The 20,783-nt window shown below is 40.1% G+C and overlaps 1 protein-coding gene across 1 annotated transcript in view; it reads right to left on the bottom strand.

The window, feature by feature from the left end:
* LOC126188259 (replication factor C subunit 3) overlaps positions 1-20,783 on the bottom strand; it is a 91,348-nt gene that overhangs the window by 19,886 nt on the left and 50,679 nt on the right. The window contains exon 6 of the mRNA XM_049929824.1: positions 1,552-1,720. Within this exon, the coding sequence (XP_049785781.1) occupies positions 1,552-1,720 (169 nt within the window). The remainder of the gene's footprint in view (positions 1-1,551; positions 1,721-20,783) is intronic.

Genomic DNA, 20,783 nt, shown 5'->3' with positions numbered 1-20,783 from the left:
AAGTCTGGGAAAACTTTCAATTATTCATTTCACAAGAACTAACCGTTGTTCAGATATCATACATACGTCATTTTGAAGAGAAACCCTGAAAGTTGTTGTGTTGTTTTCCCCGCCTCCACCGCCACAGCGTAGTTTGGTAATTTGCCGATTAGTCAGCACTAGTTGCAAACGTGGTGAGTTCAGGTGCGGAGAGAGCTTTCTGTGTGTTGGAGTTTGACAAAACCAAGTGTGCTACAGGTGTTCAACGGATGTTTAGAATGAAGTACGGTAGGAAGCCACGAACAAGGAAGGCCATTTACCACTGACACAACAAATTCATTACGACAGGTTTCTTGTGCCCGACAAAGGGAAGCGGACGTCCCAGAGTGAGTGAAGTGAATGTGTGGAAAGTCCTGCGACAGAAGCTGTCTATGAAACCATTCAAATTGGAGCTAGTGCAGAATCTCAATGACGACAAGCGTTTTGAGTTTTGTTCGCAGTTGCAACAACTGAATGAGGATGGGGATGGCATTGTTGATTGCTTAATTTTTAGTGACGAAGCCACTTTTCACACTAATGGGAAAGTGAACAGGCATACTTGTTGAATCTGGGGTACAAAGCATCCACATGAATGCACTGAATTTGAGCTTTACTCCCCAAAGGTAAATGTTTTTTGTACATTGTCACGTTGAAAACTGTATGGGCCATTCTCCTTCGCTAGAGCACTGTCACTGGATATTCCTATTTGGACACGTTGCAGCAATGGCTGATGCCTCAAATGCAATCAGACACTCTGTTCATCTTTCAGCAGGATGGGGCTCCACCCGATTTTCATCGTGAAGTTCATGGGTACCTGAACACGGAGCTGCCGCATGATGGATCAGCCTTGCTACAGAAGGGGACAGTGGTTTCACGAAATGGCCTTGCCAATCACCAGATCTCACTCCACGTGACTTTTTTCTGTGGGGACACAGTAAAGATCTGGTGTATGTACCATCTCTACCATGTGATGTAGCAGAGGTCCAGTAGAGAATACGGGAAGCAACTGCCGCAGCTGACGATGCCATGCTGGGATGCGTATGGCAAGAATTCGATTACCGTATTGACGTCTGCTGGGTCACTCATGGTTCACATATAGAATGTTTGTAAAAAAAAACTTTCAGAGTTTCTCTTCAAAATGCAATATTTATGACATCTGTACAATGTTTAGTTCTTGTGCAATAAATAATTGAAAGTGTTCCCGGACTTTATGTACATCCTGTATGTCAAATCAATGTCTGAGACCAGTATAGACTGAAGCTGTGACTCACTTACCAAAAGAAAGTCTGAAGTACAAGTTGAGCAAACAATATTTCATACACAAACTATGAATACTGTACAGCCAAGTACATTGGAGGAAAGACAGTCACTATGCAATGAAACCTTTATGCCTCTTCTTTCCCAATTACATTTTTAATTCATTCTTGTACATGCATTTTGACTACTACTTTCTGCCAAAACTACGTGACAGCCATATTTTGCTCTAAAAGTTCAGCATTTAAAGCCAAAATTTATCAGAAAAAGTTCACTTGCCTTGAAAATGAGTTCTGTAGGAATGCCATGGATAATGAGTTCATACAATTTCTCTCGAATTATCCCAATCTGTCTAGGTGTTTGCTCTGCAACCATGAGGTCTGACACACTTTGTAAAAACACCAACCAGTCTGGCAACTGCACTGGCGAATCTGCTGTTGGAGTATTCCTGTGTAAGAAAAAAAATTTATTCAGTGTTTCATTCATTCCTTCATACATTTAGTCCCCTAAATCTCATCATTACGAAGAGCCCTCTGGAATGTGGAACAAAGTTAGTTACACTTTACAAGGCAAAAGCAGCTACTGCAGTAAAGCAACTAACATAAAATTGTAACTAGTGCTAGTCTACTGAGAACTGAAATTTATAGGAACACACACACACACACACACACACACACACACACACACACAGGGTGACTTTGACACGTGCAGAAAATTGTCTGCAGCAAGTAACATAATTAGCACACAAAAATACCCCTAACAATTTGTTTGTTTCTCCAATAATTATGTCAAAGCTTTTTTAGTTAGAGGAACGACCTTTGGAAACTGTGCTGGAACAGGTAGCTGTGAACAGATGTCAGAAAAAGGCTCTATGAAATTATTTAGTTATATGTTGTTCTTTCTTACTCAAGTCAGAGTAACTTCACAAGCATTCGTTACAGTGGAAAATTGTACATAACTTCTAAGTTCATTTCAGCATTACATGAATGTTGTTTCATTATTTGTACATACCAAAATGTCTCTCTCTCTCTCTCTCTCTCTCTCTCTCTCTCTCTCTCTCTCTCTCTGTGTGTGTGTGTGTGTGTGTGTGTGTGTGTGTGTGTGTGTGTGTGTGTGTTCCTCTTACACTATCCTACTGCTGTTTTTCTTTACTAACCATTTATCTAACTTACAGCTTTGAATACTTGGAAAGTTGAAAAAATGTTTAATAATTATTTCAATGATTTATAAAAGGAGTGACTTATAAGGTACTCTTGTCTGTGTATTTCCAATTTCCTGCACAAATCCATTATCCACCTGTTGTAGATTTTAGAACCTGAACACAATATTCCATCCTGAACCCTACATACAGAAGCAGGGTCAATTAGAAAATGACTTTTACTTCTAATATTGTGGTTGTGGATTTTACAGTTTATCCTGAATTCACTTTTATTGTTAACCACAAATATCATTTGAGCGCAGTCAGCCACAGCATGCAAAACTGTATGCATGCTGTCCAGCAAGTATCAGCTTTGTCAGGTTCATTTTGGCTATGCTCAGTTGTCCTCAGAATTACTCGGTATGAGGTGACTGCAATGTAATGCTGTTTCCTCCAGCCATTCATGTGGGTTTTTTTTTTTTTTTTTTTTTTTTTTTTTTGCACGACTTTATTCTGTTTGTGAAGGCAGTGCTGTTTATCCCTAGCTATTTTCTCATGGTATAAAGACAGTTTGAACGTCCAATGGTTATTGCAGTGGGACGTACACTCAAAAATGAGGCAGTCTAGTGGCCTACAAAATGAGTGGGAATCACAGCTTTTTTTCAAAGAGAAGAACGACAATTCTCAATGTTTATTATGCAGCTGTATTATCATCTGGCACAAAAATTTGCTACAATACAGTTTTACACCTTTGTATGCCATCTTTGTAGAAGATGGTGGTTGAAACGTCAGGTGGTCAATTTGAAGTACACAGCAGTACACCTTCAGCCATAAATTTTGACCTCTTTATTAATGTAATAGGATAGATTAAAAAAATCTACTCACCAAGCAGCAAAAGAAGAACAATAATAAAAAAGTTTTACTTATGCAAGCTTTCGGAGCCAAGGGCTCCCTCTTTCGGCAGTAGGGTTGAAGGGGAAGAAAGAGGGGTGAAGGAAAAGGACTGGAGAGATTTAGGAAAAAGGGCAGAGTTTGGAAAGTCACCCAGAACCCATTGTTAGGGGAGAATTTGCGGACGGGATGAGAAAGCATCAGTCTTTCCTTCTTATCCCACACAGTAAGTCTGCCCCGTCTCAGGATTCTGGGTGACTTTTCCAAACTCTGCCCTTTTTCCTAAATCTCTTCAGTCCTTTTCCTTTACCCCTTTCTTCCCCTTCAACCCTTCTGCCGCAAGGAGGAGACACTGAGTCTTAAAGCTTGCACAGTGTGAGGAAGCAAGCTGGTATCTTTTTATTTCCTCTCTTCTTTTGCTATCTGCCTCCTTGAAATTCATTTTTTAACTTTTGACTAATTATCATCGTGAGTATAATCAGCGTTTTCATAAAAGAGAAAGGTTGGCCCTCAGTTTTAAAGAATACAGCACCAGATCTAGTTTTGTGCTTAGTTTTATGTATGTAATTGATTTTCTAATTTATTTCAACTATTTCTAGTTAATATCTTTTGTTATAGGATGAAATAAGTAATTGTTTTGTAACTTAAATTCTATTGTTGACTCATAAACAAATTAAATTCTTTACTAATTATAAACACTTGGAGGAACAACTGAAAGTATTCTTGAAGGATCTATTTGGCTCTGTTTGAAAACGTGTTAGCAAAGCCAGCCCTTAATTAATTCCAAAGTAATTACTAGTTTTGTCAAAAGTATTGTTTGCATACCTACAAGGTGTACAACTTTGCTTCCACCGTTTTTTCCCTAATATTTGAGGCTTTAATGAAACAAACTGGTTACACATGTATCATTCAAAGTATTTTCCATTGTTGGCCACTACTTTCTCCCATCTTTCGGGCAGTATACGATTCTCGTGCCGAAAAAATTGTTCATCTTTTGAAGCGATCCACAAATCGATCCAATTTGTGACTTCTACATGAGATTGGAAGTGTTGGTCAGCCAGGCCATGCGCCACTGATCTAAACAGGTGACAGTCAGAGGGAGCAATGTCTGGAGAACACGGCGGGTGGAGTAGGACTTCACAAGTACGTTTTGACCTCTTTTGCAATGTGGGGTTGAGTTTTGTTGTGCTGCAAAATCACTTTATCGTGCCTCTCGCTGTATTGAGGCCTTTTGTCTTTTAATGCTCTGCTCAAACACATTGTATTCAATAACGAGCACCTGTGATTGTTTCACTTGGTTTTAACACCTTATAGTACACGACTCCCAGTTAGTCCCACCAAATGCAGAGCATGATCTTGGAGCCAGGAATATTCGGTTTGACCGTTGATGTGGAAGCATGGCCGGGATATCCCCATGATTTTTTGCCTTTAGGTTTATCGTAATGAACTCATTTTTTGTCCCCGGTCATAATGAAATGCAGAAATCCCTTCGGTTTTAACCTCTGAAGCAACTGTCACAAACACACAAATGCAATACAACGTCTCTTGTTTTCAGCTCACACGGAACCCAAGTTCCTTCTTTCTGAATCATGCCCATAGCCTTGAGACATTTTGAAATGGCTTGCTGTGTCACTCCCACTAATTGTGCCAATTCATCTTGAAACACTTGCCCGCAAAAGGCAAAGGTCCAGAGTTCGAGTCTCGGTCCAGTACACAGTTTTAATCTGCCAGGAAATTTCATATCAGTGTACACTCCACTGCAGAGTGACAATCTCATTCTGGAATTCAGCTTGAATTTGACACTAGTCTTCACTCAGCAATGTCTCCAATTCTGCATCTTCAAATACATTCTCTCTTTTACCAATGTACCGGTCTACGACATTAAAATCACCTTTCTTGAAGCATTGCAACCACTCACGACATATTCTTTCACTAATAACGTCCTTACCATACGTACTTGAGAGCATTCGATGAGACTCAGCTGCTGTTTTCTTCATACTGAAACAAAACAGTAACACCTCCCGCAAATGATTAGAATTAGGCTCGTAAACTGACATTTTCAATCAAGAACAACTTTACAATGCAGACACAAATTGACTAATGTTTGAATGAGGTTATGTTGACCGAGGTCCTGACGTCTGTGATCTGTTTCTTTCGACCGCTACTTACCGTTGTCGCCACCTATTGGAAAAAGGCGGAAGCAAAGTTGTACATCTTGTATATCTGTTAATTTCATCATATAAACAAATAATTCAGTCTAACCCTTGTAGTAGAAGAAACTGTTAACAGAAACAAATTTTTTGATGTCCTCAGTTAAGTTTTAATTGTAATTTATGTAACTTAAACATCAAACAATGTGTAGTTTTTATTGTGATGATATACATAAGGGCTCGATTTTTGGTCCCGAGTCAGTCAGTCCACGGCACAGTTTCAGACAAGGAACCTGTATTGGTTAGATCAACAAACATCGCATAAACTTAACAGTGAAATAAGTATAACACAAATAGGCCGTGTGTTAAAACAATTTCCCGGTTAAAAACAGAATTTCTCCCAGATGAAATTACGTATAAAGCGGGTGAAAATACATCCGTGTTAAGCAATAGTATACTGTCCCTCGAAGTTGTAAAACCTATCAGTTCTTTGAATCTTAAAGGTCTTATACCGGCGAGGACGTTCCAGCACTTTAGGAAACGAAATCCAGGAAAAACAATGCGTTTCGAAAGATGTTTGACGCGAGACAATATGCACACAGTTTATTTTCGTATTGGGGAAGTACATACACAAATTACAGCACAGTAGCTTCTGTAGCTCGAAAATATAGATTGTGTTGAGCGATGTGCTTTTGCAGCCAGTCATAGCTCATGTCACGTGGTCTCACTAGCAAATGACGGCAGTTATTAAGAGCACGAGGCCTACGAGAAAGACAGGCTGTGGCGCATACATTATGAAGGTAGGCCGAGCTCGCTCGACTCAGCAAAGTGCGTTTCTACACCAGTTAACCCATAACTAGATGTGTGTGTACGAACGAGAATTGCATCGTCTATTGGAATGCACTATTATGGAATCTTACCGTTGTTAGTCCTACAATGATAGGAAGTCCGTAGGCCTACTAACAGACTCTAATTTGGCAATTAAAATCGTGCCAAAATGATTATCAGTTGCGTAAGGCACTACATCTATGAAAGGAGAACTGTTACAAAGAAGAGACTAAATGCTATAAACGAGCGGTTATACCATTTCTATCAAGAATTGATTTTAAATTTTGTTGTACAAATAGTAATCAGTAAGGCTTCATAATAACAGATTCCAGTACAAGATGCAATTCTCGTTAGTATGCACGCACCCAGTTGCGAGTTACCAGATTTAGAAACGCATTTTGCCTGCTGAGTTAAGGAAATGAGCAAGCTCAGGTTGTTCTTTGTGACGTACGCGCTGCAGCCTGTCTTTCTCGTGGGCCTCATTCAGGGCATAAGACATGTTACATAATCAACCACTAGCAGCATCACTGTTAAGCAGCGTGACCATATGAAGACGAAAGGTTAATGGGTTAAAGAAATGTAAGTACACTATATCTTCACGAAAAGCTGAACTTTCACATACAATATTGGGCATTAACTATGTTTGCTGTTTTTTCTCGGAGGGCATGGTTAGGCAGGAACCTAAGAATGCTTCGGAAACTGAACTGCTGTATTTAATGTATTTCGTACAAGTACTTTCGTACTATATAAACATGCAGTTCAAATGCAGTTGCAAATCAAAGATCTTTCCAAAATGCGTTGTCTTTTGCTGGATTTCGTTTCCTAAAGTGCTCGGAAGTATAAAACCCCTAACCTTTCCATAAGCCGTTTTCCAATAACACAATTACTTTAGTTTTTATTTCGTGATCATGGCTGCAGCGATTTAGGAGAACCTTTACAAAGTGAAGTTTATACTTAGCTGTAGTCGGTGTCATGTTTTCTTGAAGAGTGATGCAACAATTTTTACACTGTTTTTATTCAAAACTCCGAATATACTGTACAACATTTAAACACCCACTGACATAAGGCTGCGAGCACTCACAGCAAGGTCTGGGGATCTTTGCGAGCATTCTGCGTTCTGCCTGACTGGGACTGGAGTGGCAATGAAGGATGGGACAGAATAGGAGCAGTCACCACGGCATCAGCTGGTCAATGCAAAGCGATCCAGTGACTGCATGAAGTGGGAAGAGACATCGCTGCGAGCTGAGATGGCGAGGTGAGGTGACCAAGCCAGCAATCGATCACACGAAAGACGAGCCACTGCTTTCAGCAGCTAACATCGTTACATGCCTGCTCAAAATCCCCCAATACCGTGAAACGCCATAATAATACAGCCGCTGTTACCGAGATTAAATACAAATAAAATAATTGCTGTTTACACATCCAATGCTAAAAAATATAACTTGGTATATGTAAAGAGAAAAAAAACGTCAAGACAGTATTACAGGAAAATACTAGCTGGCAGGGAAGTGGTAAACAATAACATTACGTAAGTTGGTCAGTAATTAAAGAAGAAAAATCTGGAGCAAGAGTCTTGAAATACTAGTTTACTGAACCGAGTAGCATGTTCTTCAGATGATCAGACTACGGTGTAGCTAGCACGTTTTGGGTTGTTTTTTTGCTCTATCTTTGCAACAAACATTCGCATATACAGAAGCAGTTACTAGAACGCACTCCGCAACGTCTATGTTCTCCAGCCATTTGATCACGCAAAACTTCAAGGGCAACCTTTCCAATTCCATGGTCCAAATACACGGAGCTACTCTGGCATGGAAATCCTTAAATAGGTTTTACAAGGCCTGTACAAACTGAATTATCAACCAGAGTGTTTCCTTTACTGCGGACTTAATTAGCAGGAAAATATGGAGAGGGGGCATCCAAGTACGTCAAAGAACAGCAAGAAAACAAAGCGTGAAGACAACAATAACAGCTGAACAGCGTTTATTACGTTTCTAGGTACGGAGGGATGCATAAAAAGTGACAATATCAATATACTGGATGTCAGCTGGTATAGAATCTAGGCTTTAAATTAAAATCGGTATACGTACAACAGAAGGTGTACCAAGTCCTAAAGCACTTTGGAAATTTTACATACAGCAGAGCGCCTCACTTGTAAAGTAACTGGGAGGCCAAGTCATTAGTAACCGGCAGACTTCATAACTTAGAAATCGTGGATGGCAGGCAAGAGCAAGTAACCAATAGCAGCCGATAGAGAGACAAAGAGAGAGAGAGAGAGAGAGAGAGAGAGAGAGAGAGAGAGAGAGAGAGAAGAACTTTGTTCGATGAGTGCGGCGGCCTTAATATCTCTCGTCTTTATAATTGAGGTGCTGTACTGTACACGTAAAATTAGCTAGAAGCTTGCAACAGATTACTGGAGTAAGACTGGCTGGTAAGTCTTGTCATTCATAGCTTCTTCAAGGGTCAACAAACACAGTACTACTAATAATATCATAATTAACGCTGATTGTTGCTTGGCAGAGACTGTATTGTCAAACGTGCCTCGCTAGCTTTTCAAATCACACAGTATGTCAGTTGTCAGTGTGCTCGGCTCACCTGTTTAATGCAGTTCTGCACACGTGCGGGGCAAAGTTTTATAAACTGACAAGGTAGGTAACACTCGTTCTGTCATATTTCGTTATGCGTAATAACGAGGCGCAGCCTTATTTCATCCATTGTTCCTCTTTCTCCAATAAAGGTTGCCCACCAACAATCACTACAACTGCGCCATGTCGATTGGTTTTCAAGATAGCTGGCTTTGAGATCAAGCATTCAAGGACTGGTTGGTGAAAGAACCCACAGATCTTTATAGTGCTAAAAGTGGATTATGTCCAGGGACCCTCATTAACATCCGTACTATGGGAAGATCGGCTCTTACAAGTCACATGACAAAATCCAAGAAGCACATCGAGAAAGCAGCTGCCTTGAGAAGCACAGCAAGTTTGTACGTCTACACCCGGCCGGCGGCGACCACTTCAACCCAGCAGACAGATTCTACTTCCACTACCACATCGGCGGATTCAGCTGGGTCAACAACAGTGGCGTTAGCCGCTGGAGTTGTTGCGCCTCCGCAGAAGGATGTCACTGCAATGTCAAAACCCGGCGATAAACTGAGAGGAATTGATCAGATGATAATATAGGACAAAGTAACAAAGGCAGATGGCGAAGAAATTGATGAAATGTATGATGAGATAAAAGAAATTATTCAGATAGTGAAGGGAGACGAAAATTTAATAGTCATGGGTGACTGGAATTCGAGAGTAGGAAAAGGGAGAGAAGGTGAATATGGATTGGGGGTCAGAAATGAAAGAGGAAGCCACCTGGTAGAATTTTGCACAGAGCATAACTTAACCATAGCTAACACTTGGTTCAAGAATCATAAAAGAATGTTGTATACATGGAAAAATCCTGGAGAAACTAGAAGGTATCAGATAGATTATATAATGGTAAGACAGAGATTTATGAGCCAGGTTTTAAATTGTAAGACATCTCCAGGGGCAGATGTGGACTCTGACCACAATCTACTGGTTATGAACTGTAGATTAAAACTAAAGAAACTGCTAAAAGGTGAGAATTCAAGGAGATGGGACCTGGATAAACTGAAAGAACCAGAGGTTGTACAGAGCTTCAGGGAGAGCATAAGCGAACAATTGACAGGAATGGGGGAAAAATACAGTAGAAGAAGAATGGAAGGCTTTGAGGGATGAAATAGTGAAGGCAGCAAAGGATCAAATAGGTAAATAGATGAGGACTAGTAGAAATCCTTGGTTAACATAAGAAATATTGAATTTGATTGATGAAATCAGAAAATGCAAAACTGCAGTAAATGAAGCAGGCAAAAAGGAATACAAACATCTCAAAAACGAGATCGACAGGAAGTGCGAAATGGCTAAGTAGGGATGGCTAGAGGACAAATGTAAGGATGTAGAGGCATATCTCACTAGGGGTAAGATAGATACTGCCTACAGGAAAATTAAAGAGACCTTTGGAGAAAGGAGAACCACTTGGATGAATATCAAGAGCTCAGATGGAAACCCAGTCCTAAGCAAAGAAGGGAAAGCAGAAAGGTGGAAGGAGTATATAGAGGGTCTATACAAGGGCGATGTACTTGAGGACAATATTATGGAAACAGAAGAGGATGTAGATGAAGATGAAACGGGAGATATGATACTGCGTGAAGAGTTTGACAGAGCACTGAAACACCTGAGTCAAAATAAGGCCCCGGGAGTAGACAACATTCCATTAGAACTACTGACACCCTTGGGAGAGCCAGTCCTGACAAAACTCTACCATCTGGTGAGCAAGATGTATGAGACAGGTGAAAGACCCTCAGACTTCAGGAATAATATAATAATTCCAATCCCAAAGAAAGCAGGTGTTGACAGATGTGAAAATTATCGAACTATCAGTTTAATAAGTCACAGCTGCAAAATACTAACACGAATTCTTTACAGACGAATGGAAAAACTGGCAAAAGCCGACGTCAGGGAAGATCAGTTTGGATCCGTAGAAATATTTGAACACGTGAGGCAATACTAACCCTACGAATTATCTTAGAAGAAAGATTAAGGAAAGGCAAATCTACGTTTCTAGCATTTGTAGACTTAGAGAAAGCCTTTGACAATGTTGACTGGAATACTCTATTTCAAATTCTGAAGGTGGCAGGGGTAAAATACAGGGAGCGAAATGCTATTTACAACATGTACAGAAAACAGATAGCAGTTATAATAGTCAAAGGGGCATGAAAGGGAAGCAGTGGTTGGGAAGGGAGTGAGACAGGGCTGTAGCCAATCCCCGATGTAATTCAATCTGTATATTGAGCAAGCAATAAAGGAAACAAAAGAAAAGTTTGGAGTACGTATTAAAATCCATGGAGAAGAAATAAAAACTTTGAGGTTTGCCGATGACATTGTAATTCTGTCAGAGACAGCAAACGACTTGGAAGAGCAGTTGAACGGAATGGACAGTGTCTTGAAAGGAGAATATAAGATGTACACCAACAAAAGTAAAACGAGGATAATGGAACGTAGTCGAATTAAGTCAGGTGATGCTGAGGGAATTAGATTAGGAAATGAGACACTTAGAGTAGTAAAGGAGTTTTGCTATTTGGGGAGCAAAATAACTGATGATGATCGAAATACAGGGGATAGAGTGTAGCCATGTATGGAAGTGAAATGTGGACTATAAATTGTTTGAACAAGAAGAGAATAGAAGCTTTCCAAATGTGGTGCTACAGAAGAATGCTGAAGATTAGATGGGTAGATCACAAACTAATAAGGAGGTACTGAAGAGAATTGGGATGAAGTGGAGTTTGTGGCACAACATGACTAGAAGAAGCGATAGGTTGGTAGGGCATATTCTGAGGCATCTAGGGATCGCCAATTTAGTATTGGTGGGCAGTGTGGGGGGTAAAAACCATAGAGGGAGCCCAAGAGAATAATACACTAAGCAGATTCAGAAGGATGTAGGTTGCAGTAGGTACTGGGAGATGAAGAAGCTTGCACAGGATAGAGTAACATGGACAGCTGCATCAAACCAGTCTCAGGTCTGAAGACAACAACAACAACAACAACAACAACAAACAACAAAGGCGGAAATATTGTGGTGTTTGGAGTGCATTGTTTCACACAAGTCACTGTGTAGTTCTGCGAACGACGTGTTACTTTTCCTCACAATGTTCCCCAAAAATGAAGTGGCCAAGATCATGCATTTACAAAAGGACAAAAGCAGTTATATTGTGCAATATGGACTAGCTCCCTTCTTTGAGTCTGAAATTAAAGCTGACCTCGTAAACACATCACGGATTGTTGTTAGTTTTGACGAAGGTGCACAAGGTGTGCAAAAGAATCCAGATGGACATTTTAGTGCGTTATTGGGACATTAAAAAAATCTGGTGTGCACGCATCGGCTTTTCTAGGCAATGGCCCTAACATCAACCTCGCATTCTTAAGGGAACTTAAAAAATTTCTGAAAGGGATTGAAGGGGTAGACACCGTTTTATTGGAAATTGGAATGTGTGGGTTTCACATTGTTCACGGCGCCTTCAAGTCCTCAATTCAGGAAACAGTAGATGATAATTCAGTTTTTACGTGCCTTGTACAATCTTTTTAAGGATGTCCCTGCCAGAAGAGCTCTGTATAATTTGACAATGGAATCTGAACTGTTTCCCTTAAAGTTTTGCATGATCCGATGGCTGGAGAATGTGGACAACATTGCTGAGCGAACTCTAGTAATGCTTCCCTTTCTGCGAATATTTGTTGCAAAGCTGGAAGAAAAAAACAAACCAAAATGTGCTAGCTACAGGGTAGGAGGATCACCTCAAGGACAAGCTACTCAGTCCGAAAATTGCCCTTTTTCAAGACTCATGCTGGAGACTTGACACCTTTCCTAAAGGATTTCCAATACGATTGGCCACTAGCACCATTTCTCCATTCTGCTTTGACAGAGGTAATGGAGACAACGATGACACGATTTGTCCAGCCACAGCTGACGAAGATCTCGCCGTCAGTTAATTTGGACAAAGAATCCAATCTTTTGGGTGTGAACCACGTCAAGATTGGGTTCACCATCAAGAATTAGTTCAGGAAGTGCAGGTCTCTCAGAGCCCTTGAAATCACTAAGTTCCAGAACGAATGCAGAAGAGGAATGATCAAGCTCGTATCAAAGTTGATGGAGAAATCTCCCTTACACTCTAGGTTGACAAAAGCTGTAAGCTGCCTTGATCCCGCAATAGCATGCAGGGAGGGTGGTCTCAAATGATTTCATTCCTTTCTACAGGTTTTGGTGGAGAGCAATTGGATGGATGGTGGATGTGCCAATAAAGCAGAAGTGCAATATGCTTCTGTTGTAAAGAAGAACTGCAAAACAAAATTCGAAACATTCAACAAAAAGGAGCAATGGCTGAATGAGTTCTGGATGAAATGTCTCAAGAACCAGAATTCAATGTGCCACGAGCAGCAGAAGGCAATGGAAATCGCACTCACTTGGTCACACCGTCAAGCAGGTGTGGAGCGAGGATTCTTGGTGAGAATATGGGGGATCAATCTGTAGTGAGCAGAAGACTGGTGTACAATGCAGTCAAGACACACTGCGGAGTCCAAGGAGTGCTTATAACAAAGTTCCTTACACACTCTTGTAAGAAACTCACGAGATCGATATGCTGAAGACCTCAAAAATCAAAATGACGAGTCATCCAGGAAAAAGCATCATCGGACTAAAAGAAAGATTGTTGACGCAGAAATAAGGCAGCTTAAAGAGAAGAAGGCAAAACTTGAGGGAACCATTCAAAAGACTCAGATAGAGCGAGAATCTATTACAGAACGAATCAATGCTCTCGCACACAGCTCCAAGTCAGTTATTCTTCAAAGTAAATTCCTAAATTACAGTATTTGTTGTTAAACATGGTACTTCCTTCTAAATTATTTGTTGTATTGTCTAATAATAATTAAAATGTTTCTTTAATAAAATGTTTTCAAAACAAATGAATATGATGGTGTCATTTATTTTAAACTGCTAACTTTCATAGACGTTTACCGAGCGAGGTGGGGTAGTGGTTAGCACACTGGACTCGCATTCAGGAGGACGACGGTTCAATCCCGCATCCGGCCATCCTGATTTAGGTTTTCTGTGATTTCCCTAAATCGCTCCAGGCAAATGCCGGGATGGTTCCTTTGAAAGGGAAGGGCCGACTTCCTTCCCCGTCCTTCCCTAATCTGATGAGACCGATGACCTCACTGTTTGGTCTCTTCCCCAAGCAATCCAAACCCCATAGATGTTTAAATATACATTGCAAACAATAACTTTTGTGATTCAAAAATGTTTGAAAAATAAACCTAATTTACGAAATTAAGTATTAAAATAAAGACCAGAGGTAAAATTTAGCAACACGAAAATCCGAAAAGAATAGACTGTAAAAATGCAGAAAATATTTTACGGAAAAAAATCTCTTATTCTAAAACGAAAGAAAGTAATTAAAGGTCTTTAACAACAATTAAACCGCAAGCTTTTGTATTCAAATAAAAACAATAATAAAATGAGAAAAATTGAGGAATGGAAGAGGTGAAAGACATACTTGTCCTTACTGAAAGCAAATTTTAGAGCGGGGAGTGTAGTAGCTGATCTTGACACAGGTTTTTGCTCTAAAACTGGACTAATTTCGTACGAGAGCAAGGTACGGATGTCCCGCTACCTATCAATTGACTGGTGCTGCCTTCTGTTGTCCATTTATAGGATTAGTTAGAAAGAAGCAGTAGCGAACGTTAGAGCTGTTCGGAGATGAAGAGACAATTCACTGGCAAAAAAAGTAGAAAAGAAGCGAACTGGTATTTCTCTGCATGCCAGAACACTTCGTCTTTTCTACACTATAGAAAAGTCGGAAGTGTTCTGGCATGAAGAGACTTGTGACATTGCTTAGTAGCACATTATGCACTTTTTTTTGAAGGTCAATTACACTTTTTGCCATCGATTGCATAATTTAAAGAACAACATTAAATACGAAAACTAACTTGAAGCTTAGTCTTTTTTTAGCGTGTGTTACATGTTAAGTCATATCAAACACAAATGTGCCGGTAAAATTTTAAATAGTGGCATAAATGACTTATCTTCGCCACTATTCGTAATATTTTCCAGTGATCTGTTAGAAATGTAAACAATTGTGACATCACGCACATCGAATGCACATTAGTTGTTACGGACATACTGCATAATCTTCAACCTAAAGCCTTTGACACTTTTTGGTGTCGCCAAACTGGTCTGTGCATTGTGTAAATTACCCATTTTCTATGCAACTGAACTTTTATTTAGGTGTTATTCTCTGATTTATGTTTTATTGCTGCAATATTATTCAGCAGTAGTGGGCTAAAGTTCTTTGTCAGCATATCAGATCTTACACGTCAAACCTTCAAAAATTTAACAGAAAACTAAAACAATGAAAAATCCTGGAATTCTGAAAAATTCCCAGGTTTTTCCCGGATTTGTCACGGATGAAAAAATTCCGGTTTTTCCCAGATCTCCCAGATGTCCTGGGCCATATACACCCTGACTGAAGGGTGTGCTCCAAAGTACTTGTGCCTACACCTAGTATTGTACTCGGTATCATACCTGCCACATATCGCTGCCTATTGGTGCTTTACACAGCAGGGAAACCTCCAACCTCCACATTCTGTGATGAAGCATACATGTCCTAATAGCTTGTTAACTGCTCGCCTTTTCACTGTCATTCAACCAGTTTCCACAGTTGCTCATGACAGTACCACACCAACAGCCAATCAACTCCACCATTTCCGGTGCTCATTCCCATGCACTAGGATATAACAATCAGCTGCTTGTCGAAGTCACTTATGTCTGAGGATTTCCCCATTTTCTGCCCGTGTCATCAATATAACGATTCCCCCATTTTTTATTACATTTTCGTGTAGTACGTAAAGAAATATGAATGTTTTAGTTGGAAAACCTTTTTTGCTTTGTGATAGATGGTACTGTAATAGTCACAAACGTATAAATACGTTGTATCACATAACATTCCACCAGTGCAGACGGTATTTACTTCGTGATACATTATCTGTGTTAAAATGGACCGTTTACCAATTGCGGAAAAGGTCGGTATCGTGTTGTTGTATGGCTATTGTGATCAAAATGCCAAACGGGCGTGTGCTATGTATGCTGCTCGGTATCCTGGACGACATCATCCAAGCGTCCGGACCGTTTGCCGGATAGTTACATTATTTAAGGAAACAGGAAGTGTTGAGCCACATGTGAAACATCACCATGACCTGTAACAAATGATGATGCCCAAGTAGGTGTTTTAGCTGCTGTCATGGCTAATGGACACATCAGTAGCAGACAAATTGCGTGAGAAACGGGAATCTCAAAAACGTCAGTGTTGAGAATGCTACATCAACATCGATTGCACCCATACCATATTTCTATGCACCAGGAATTGCATGGCGACGACTTTGAACATCATGTTCAGTTCTGTCACTGGGCACAAGAGAAATTACGGGACGCTGACAGATTTTTTGCATGCATTCTATTTAGCGACGAAGCGTCATTAACGTAAACTGGCATAATATGCACTATTGGGCAACAGAAAATCCACGATGGCTGCGACAAGTGGAACATCAGCGACCTTGGCGGGTTAATGTATGGTGCAGCATTATAGGAGGAATTATCTATGGCAATCTAAATGGTGCAATGTATGCTGATTTCCTACGTAATGTTCTACCGATGTTACTACAAGATGTTTCACTGCGTGACCGAATGGCACTGTACTTCCAACATGATGGATGTCCAGCACATAGCTCGCGTGCGGTTGAAGCGGTATTGAATAGCATATTTTATGACAGGTGGACTGGTCGTCGAAGCACCATACCATGGCCCGCACGTTCACCGGATCTGACGTCCCTGGATTTCTTTCTGTGGGGAAAGTTGAAGGATATTTGCTATCGTGATCCACAGACAACACCTGACAACATGCATCAGCGCAGCACATTGTCAATGCATGTGCAAACATTATGGAAGGCGAACTACTCGTTGTTGAGAGGAATGCCGTTACACTTATTGCCAAATGCATTGAGGTTGGCGGACATCATTTTGAGCATTTATTGCATTAATGTGTTATTTACAGGTAATCACACTGTAACAGCATGCGTTCTCAGAAATGATATGTTCACAAAGGTACATGTATCACACTGGAACAACCAAAATAAAATGTTCAAACGTACCTACTTTCTGTACTCGAATTTTAAAAACCTACCTGTTACCAACTGTTCATCTAAAATTGTGAGCCATATGTTTGTGACTATTACAGCGCCATCTATCACAAAGCCAAAAAAGTGGTCCAACTAAAACATTCATATTTCTTTATGTACTACATGAATGTGTAATAAAAAATGGGGGTTCCTATTTTAAAAAACGCAACTGATATCTGTTTGACCTAGGCAGTGCCATCTAGCGGACCAACCATAGCGCCATTTGGTTTCCCCCTTCAAGCTACACAAGTTTCGTTCTTTGTAGTTTTTTCGTTTGACGCTTATTTCGTGAGATATTTGGCCCGGTCACGATCAATGGACCACCCTGTATACCTTACAACTAGCTAGGAGTTGTGTATGTCTCTTGCAGTGTGTAGTGTCCCTCTAGTGATGCTACACTTAACATCAAGATAATGTGTCATGCACCCTCAGAGAGACACATAAAACACATCTGTTCATATTGTGTGTCGTCCAATATAGCTTGCGGTAACATTTCTCTTTGCTGGACATGCACTCACTCGAAGTTGTAGTGACACTGGTTCCAACCCCTTAACCTACAGTGCCCACCCATGTTCAACTGGGCTTTAGTTCACGCAGCATTCGAGCCATTCTACACATATAATGTCGTCACATCGCAGGTACTAGTCCCTGAGTGGTTGGCCACCGTCATCTATCAGACGAAACCCAGGACCATATGCGCCATAAAAAGGAACACAAATTTTTGAAGGTAAAAAAAAAAAAAAAAAAAAAAAAAAAAAAAAATTCCAAGCCATCACAGTAACCCTAGAAAACGTGTAGTGGCATACACGCTCATTATACGACATCACTCCAGACAGGAACACTAGTGCCACCACTTTAGTTTATTTCCACAGTACTACCATATTGCAACATGTCTCTTGCAGGCACCAGAGGAAGAGATGGCAAGAATTACTCTCCACAAAAACTGCAATCTATTCACGAACAGAACACAACACAACCATTTCTGAATCTACTCCCTGAAGGCAGCACATCATGTTTGTCGAGCAACTTGATGCCCTTGCAAAAGGGGAATTCATATGGTAGATCACTCAAACATATAGATCAGCCTCTCAAAGCAAACAACACAGCCCAAGGTTTCTATCCAGGGCAAGTATGATGTGATACGACATTTCAAGCACTTAACAGCAAGAAAGCATATTGTTAACCTTGTCCTTAGAGTTGCTGAATGTTTTCTCCCTCCTACAACTGGATACAGCTACAGATACTGTTGACGACGCCAGTGGAATCAGCCCGATGAGACTCCAGCTTGTATAGCACTGGCCGTTCCATTTGGCTTTCAATGAGCTACAGTGACCCAACTATCTAGTAGTCACTGTTTGCATAATTGTATACATATAGTAAACTGTGCTTGGCACATGAGCAAAATTTAACAGAAACAACAGACTTTGATCCCAAAGTTGAAGACCTCTCTCCTGACAAACACCTATTCCTAAAGGAACACTCTAGGTCCATTAAATATTCATATCAGTGTTACTATACTCCATTCACCGAAACAAGAAACGTATTGTAAACACGGCAAGGCGCGTGACCACAGCGATCCCGTCGAGGGGTGTACAAGGCAGGGGCGTCAGAAATTAAAAAATGAAAGTCGTGTTTTTTATAATTTGCCACCTGAGCATGAAAAAGTGATCTGAGAACTACCTACCGACCCCTTTTTTTACATTACATTAAAATTTATTGTCACAGAAAAAGAGAAATATTTAAGCTTTCAGGGAAAGTTGTTTTTCCGCGTTACTCTATATTCATCACGCCATATCTCCTAAACTGTGTGTCGCACAGCAAAATAATTTTATAAATGCCTTCAGTACTATATGTTGATGACGTCCGCAAATTTTCTGCGCAATAGAGTCAGTAATTGTGAAGTAATAAATTAAAATCTCACATCTGATGCAGAACTTTTACCAAATCATCATCCGAAATATAGTGCGCGACAAACTTTTCCCCTTTAAATTTTTTTGTGGGGGTGTAAGCGAGAAAAGTTTCAGAAAGGTTTGAATAATTAACAATTGTGTGTGAATGGAGCGTTTTGTTAGCAACCTGAATGAAAATAAATCTGCTTCGACAGAATGAACTCAGTTTAACTTATTTTAACATTATTGTTAAATTTATTTCGTACATTGTTGCCCAGGTTTCTCACGGTCCGCTGTGACAGCTCGGCAGCCGCAAAGCGTGCGCCAAGGATTTTCCACACCCCTACGTATCACGTGAACACCGAATGCTTTCTCTGGAAACGAGCGTAGTCGCTCATGTGACACTGTTTATGTTTCGTCCCAGCTCTCGGTGAATAGACTGTAGGGTTGCTTGACGGATTTGTTATAATTCAAATTCGTGCAACATGAAAGCTATTCAAGTAAACAGAACACCAGTTTCATTACCAGTGAATATGTACACCAGCATGCACATGTTCCTGTTGACTATTAGTCCAGGTTTGCAGGGTGGCTTTAATTATGAGTAATCATGAATTTCTTGCTTCTCCATAAAGATAGATATTAGCTGATTATATAAGTGGTCATACAGACTTAAGGGAACAAAAAATGGTATCCCTCATTATAAGCTTCCCTCTACATACCCCTCAAAGCTGCCTCTCCCTTGAGATACTAAAAGAGAGTACACAAACAATAAACTGTATTTGTTAATAAGTTAGAGATACAAGAACCAGGACTGCCACACCCAGTCAATATGACTAGTTAAATGGGCAATTTTATTTGATGCCTCATAAAAATTATTAGTAGTCTTCTAACAATGATAAGTTATTATTTTTACCATCCCTTCTTTAATTTAGAAACTTCAGGTTCTCATATCCTTATTGCTCACAAGATCCTAAATACAGTTAAATACTTCATCATAACTAAAATGATGTATCAAATTCCAATTCAAGGTATTAATGGGCAATTATTTTAGTAAGGCAAGTTCCTTTTTAAGCTTGTAGGTTTTATCACAATCTTAATTTTTTTACCTAATGTTCTCAAATATACAAGAACACCATTCTCTTGGGAGACCTTCCTCTCTCTACGTGCTCTGACTGATGCCCGATAGCAACACTACCCCTTCGATGAAGATGTTACCAGGTGCCCTAGTTCTATTACTATTCAAGAATAATAAAATATACTCTACATATACAAAAGTAGGTACACAATATGTAACACAAGCTTCATTTCAGAGACCTCTGACAATGACCTGTGTATGTGGAAAAGTCAAGCTGCAGAGCGGTTCACATTAAACTAAATATCTTGCTATAACTGGCTGGATAAGTGAATTTGAAGATCAGAGGATGGCAAAGAAACAGCATCTCTGGCATAATCATGCATCTAGTACAGCACTGCAGTGATCAAACTGATCTTTGGGTTGAGGACAACTTTACCTCCTTACCCTATTCCCCGCACTCAATTTTTCCCACATCTCAAAGAGGTTTTATAACATCTGTGATTTTTCTGTACCAGAAAAATACAAATGTAGGGTGTCCACAATGATACTCCAACATTTTACTATCCTATATCTTCCTCATTTCAGATGGTGGATGTGTGAATCCTGAAGGGGCAGACAAAGCAACTCAACAAGTTTGTGGTGTCCAAATTTGATACGCCAAGTCGCCATAGTGGAGCTGCAATCAATTGTTTTAGCAAATTAGAGGATATGAAGGAGCGTGCACAAGTGGTCTGGTGGTATGCAGAGACAAAATCG

The sequence above is a fragment of the Schistocerca cancellata genome, chromosome 5, assembly GCF_023864275.1.
Source record: "Schistocerca cancellata isolate TAMUIC-IGC-003103 chromosome 5, iqSchCanc2.1, whole genome shotgun sequence".
In the NCBI taxonomy this organism is placed as follows: domain Eukaryota; kingdom Metazoa; phylum Arthropoda; class Insecta; order Orthoptera; family Acrididae; genus Schistocerca; species Schistocerca cancellata.
Note: the sequence above shows the minus strand (reverse complement) of the source record. Positions and strands in the feature narration are given on the sequence as shown.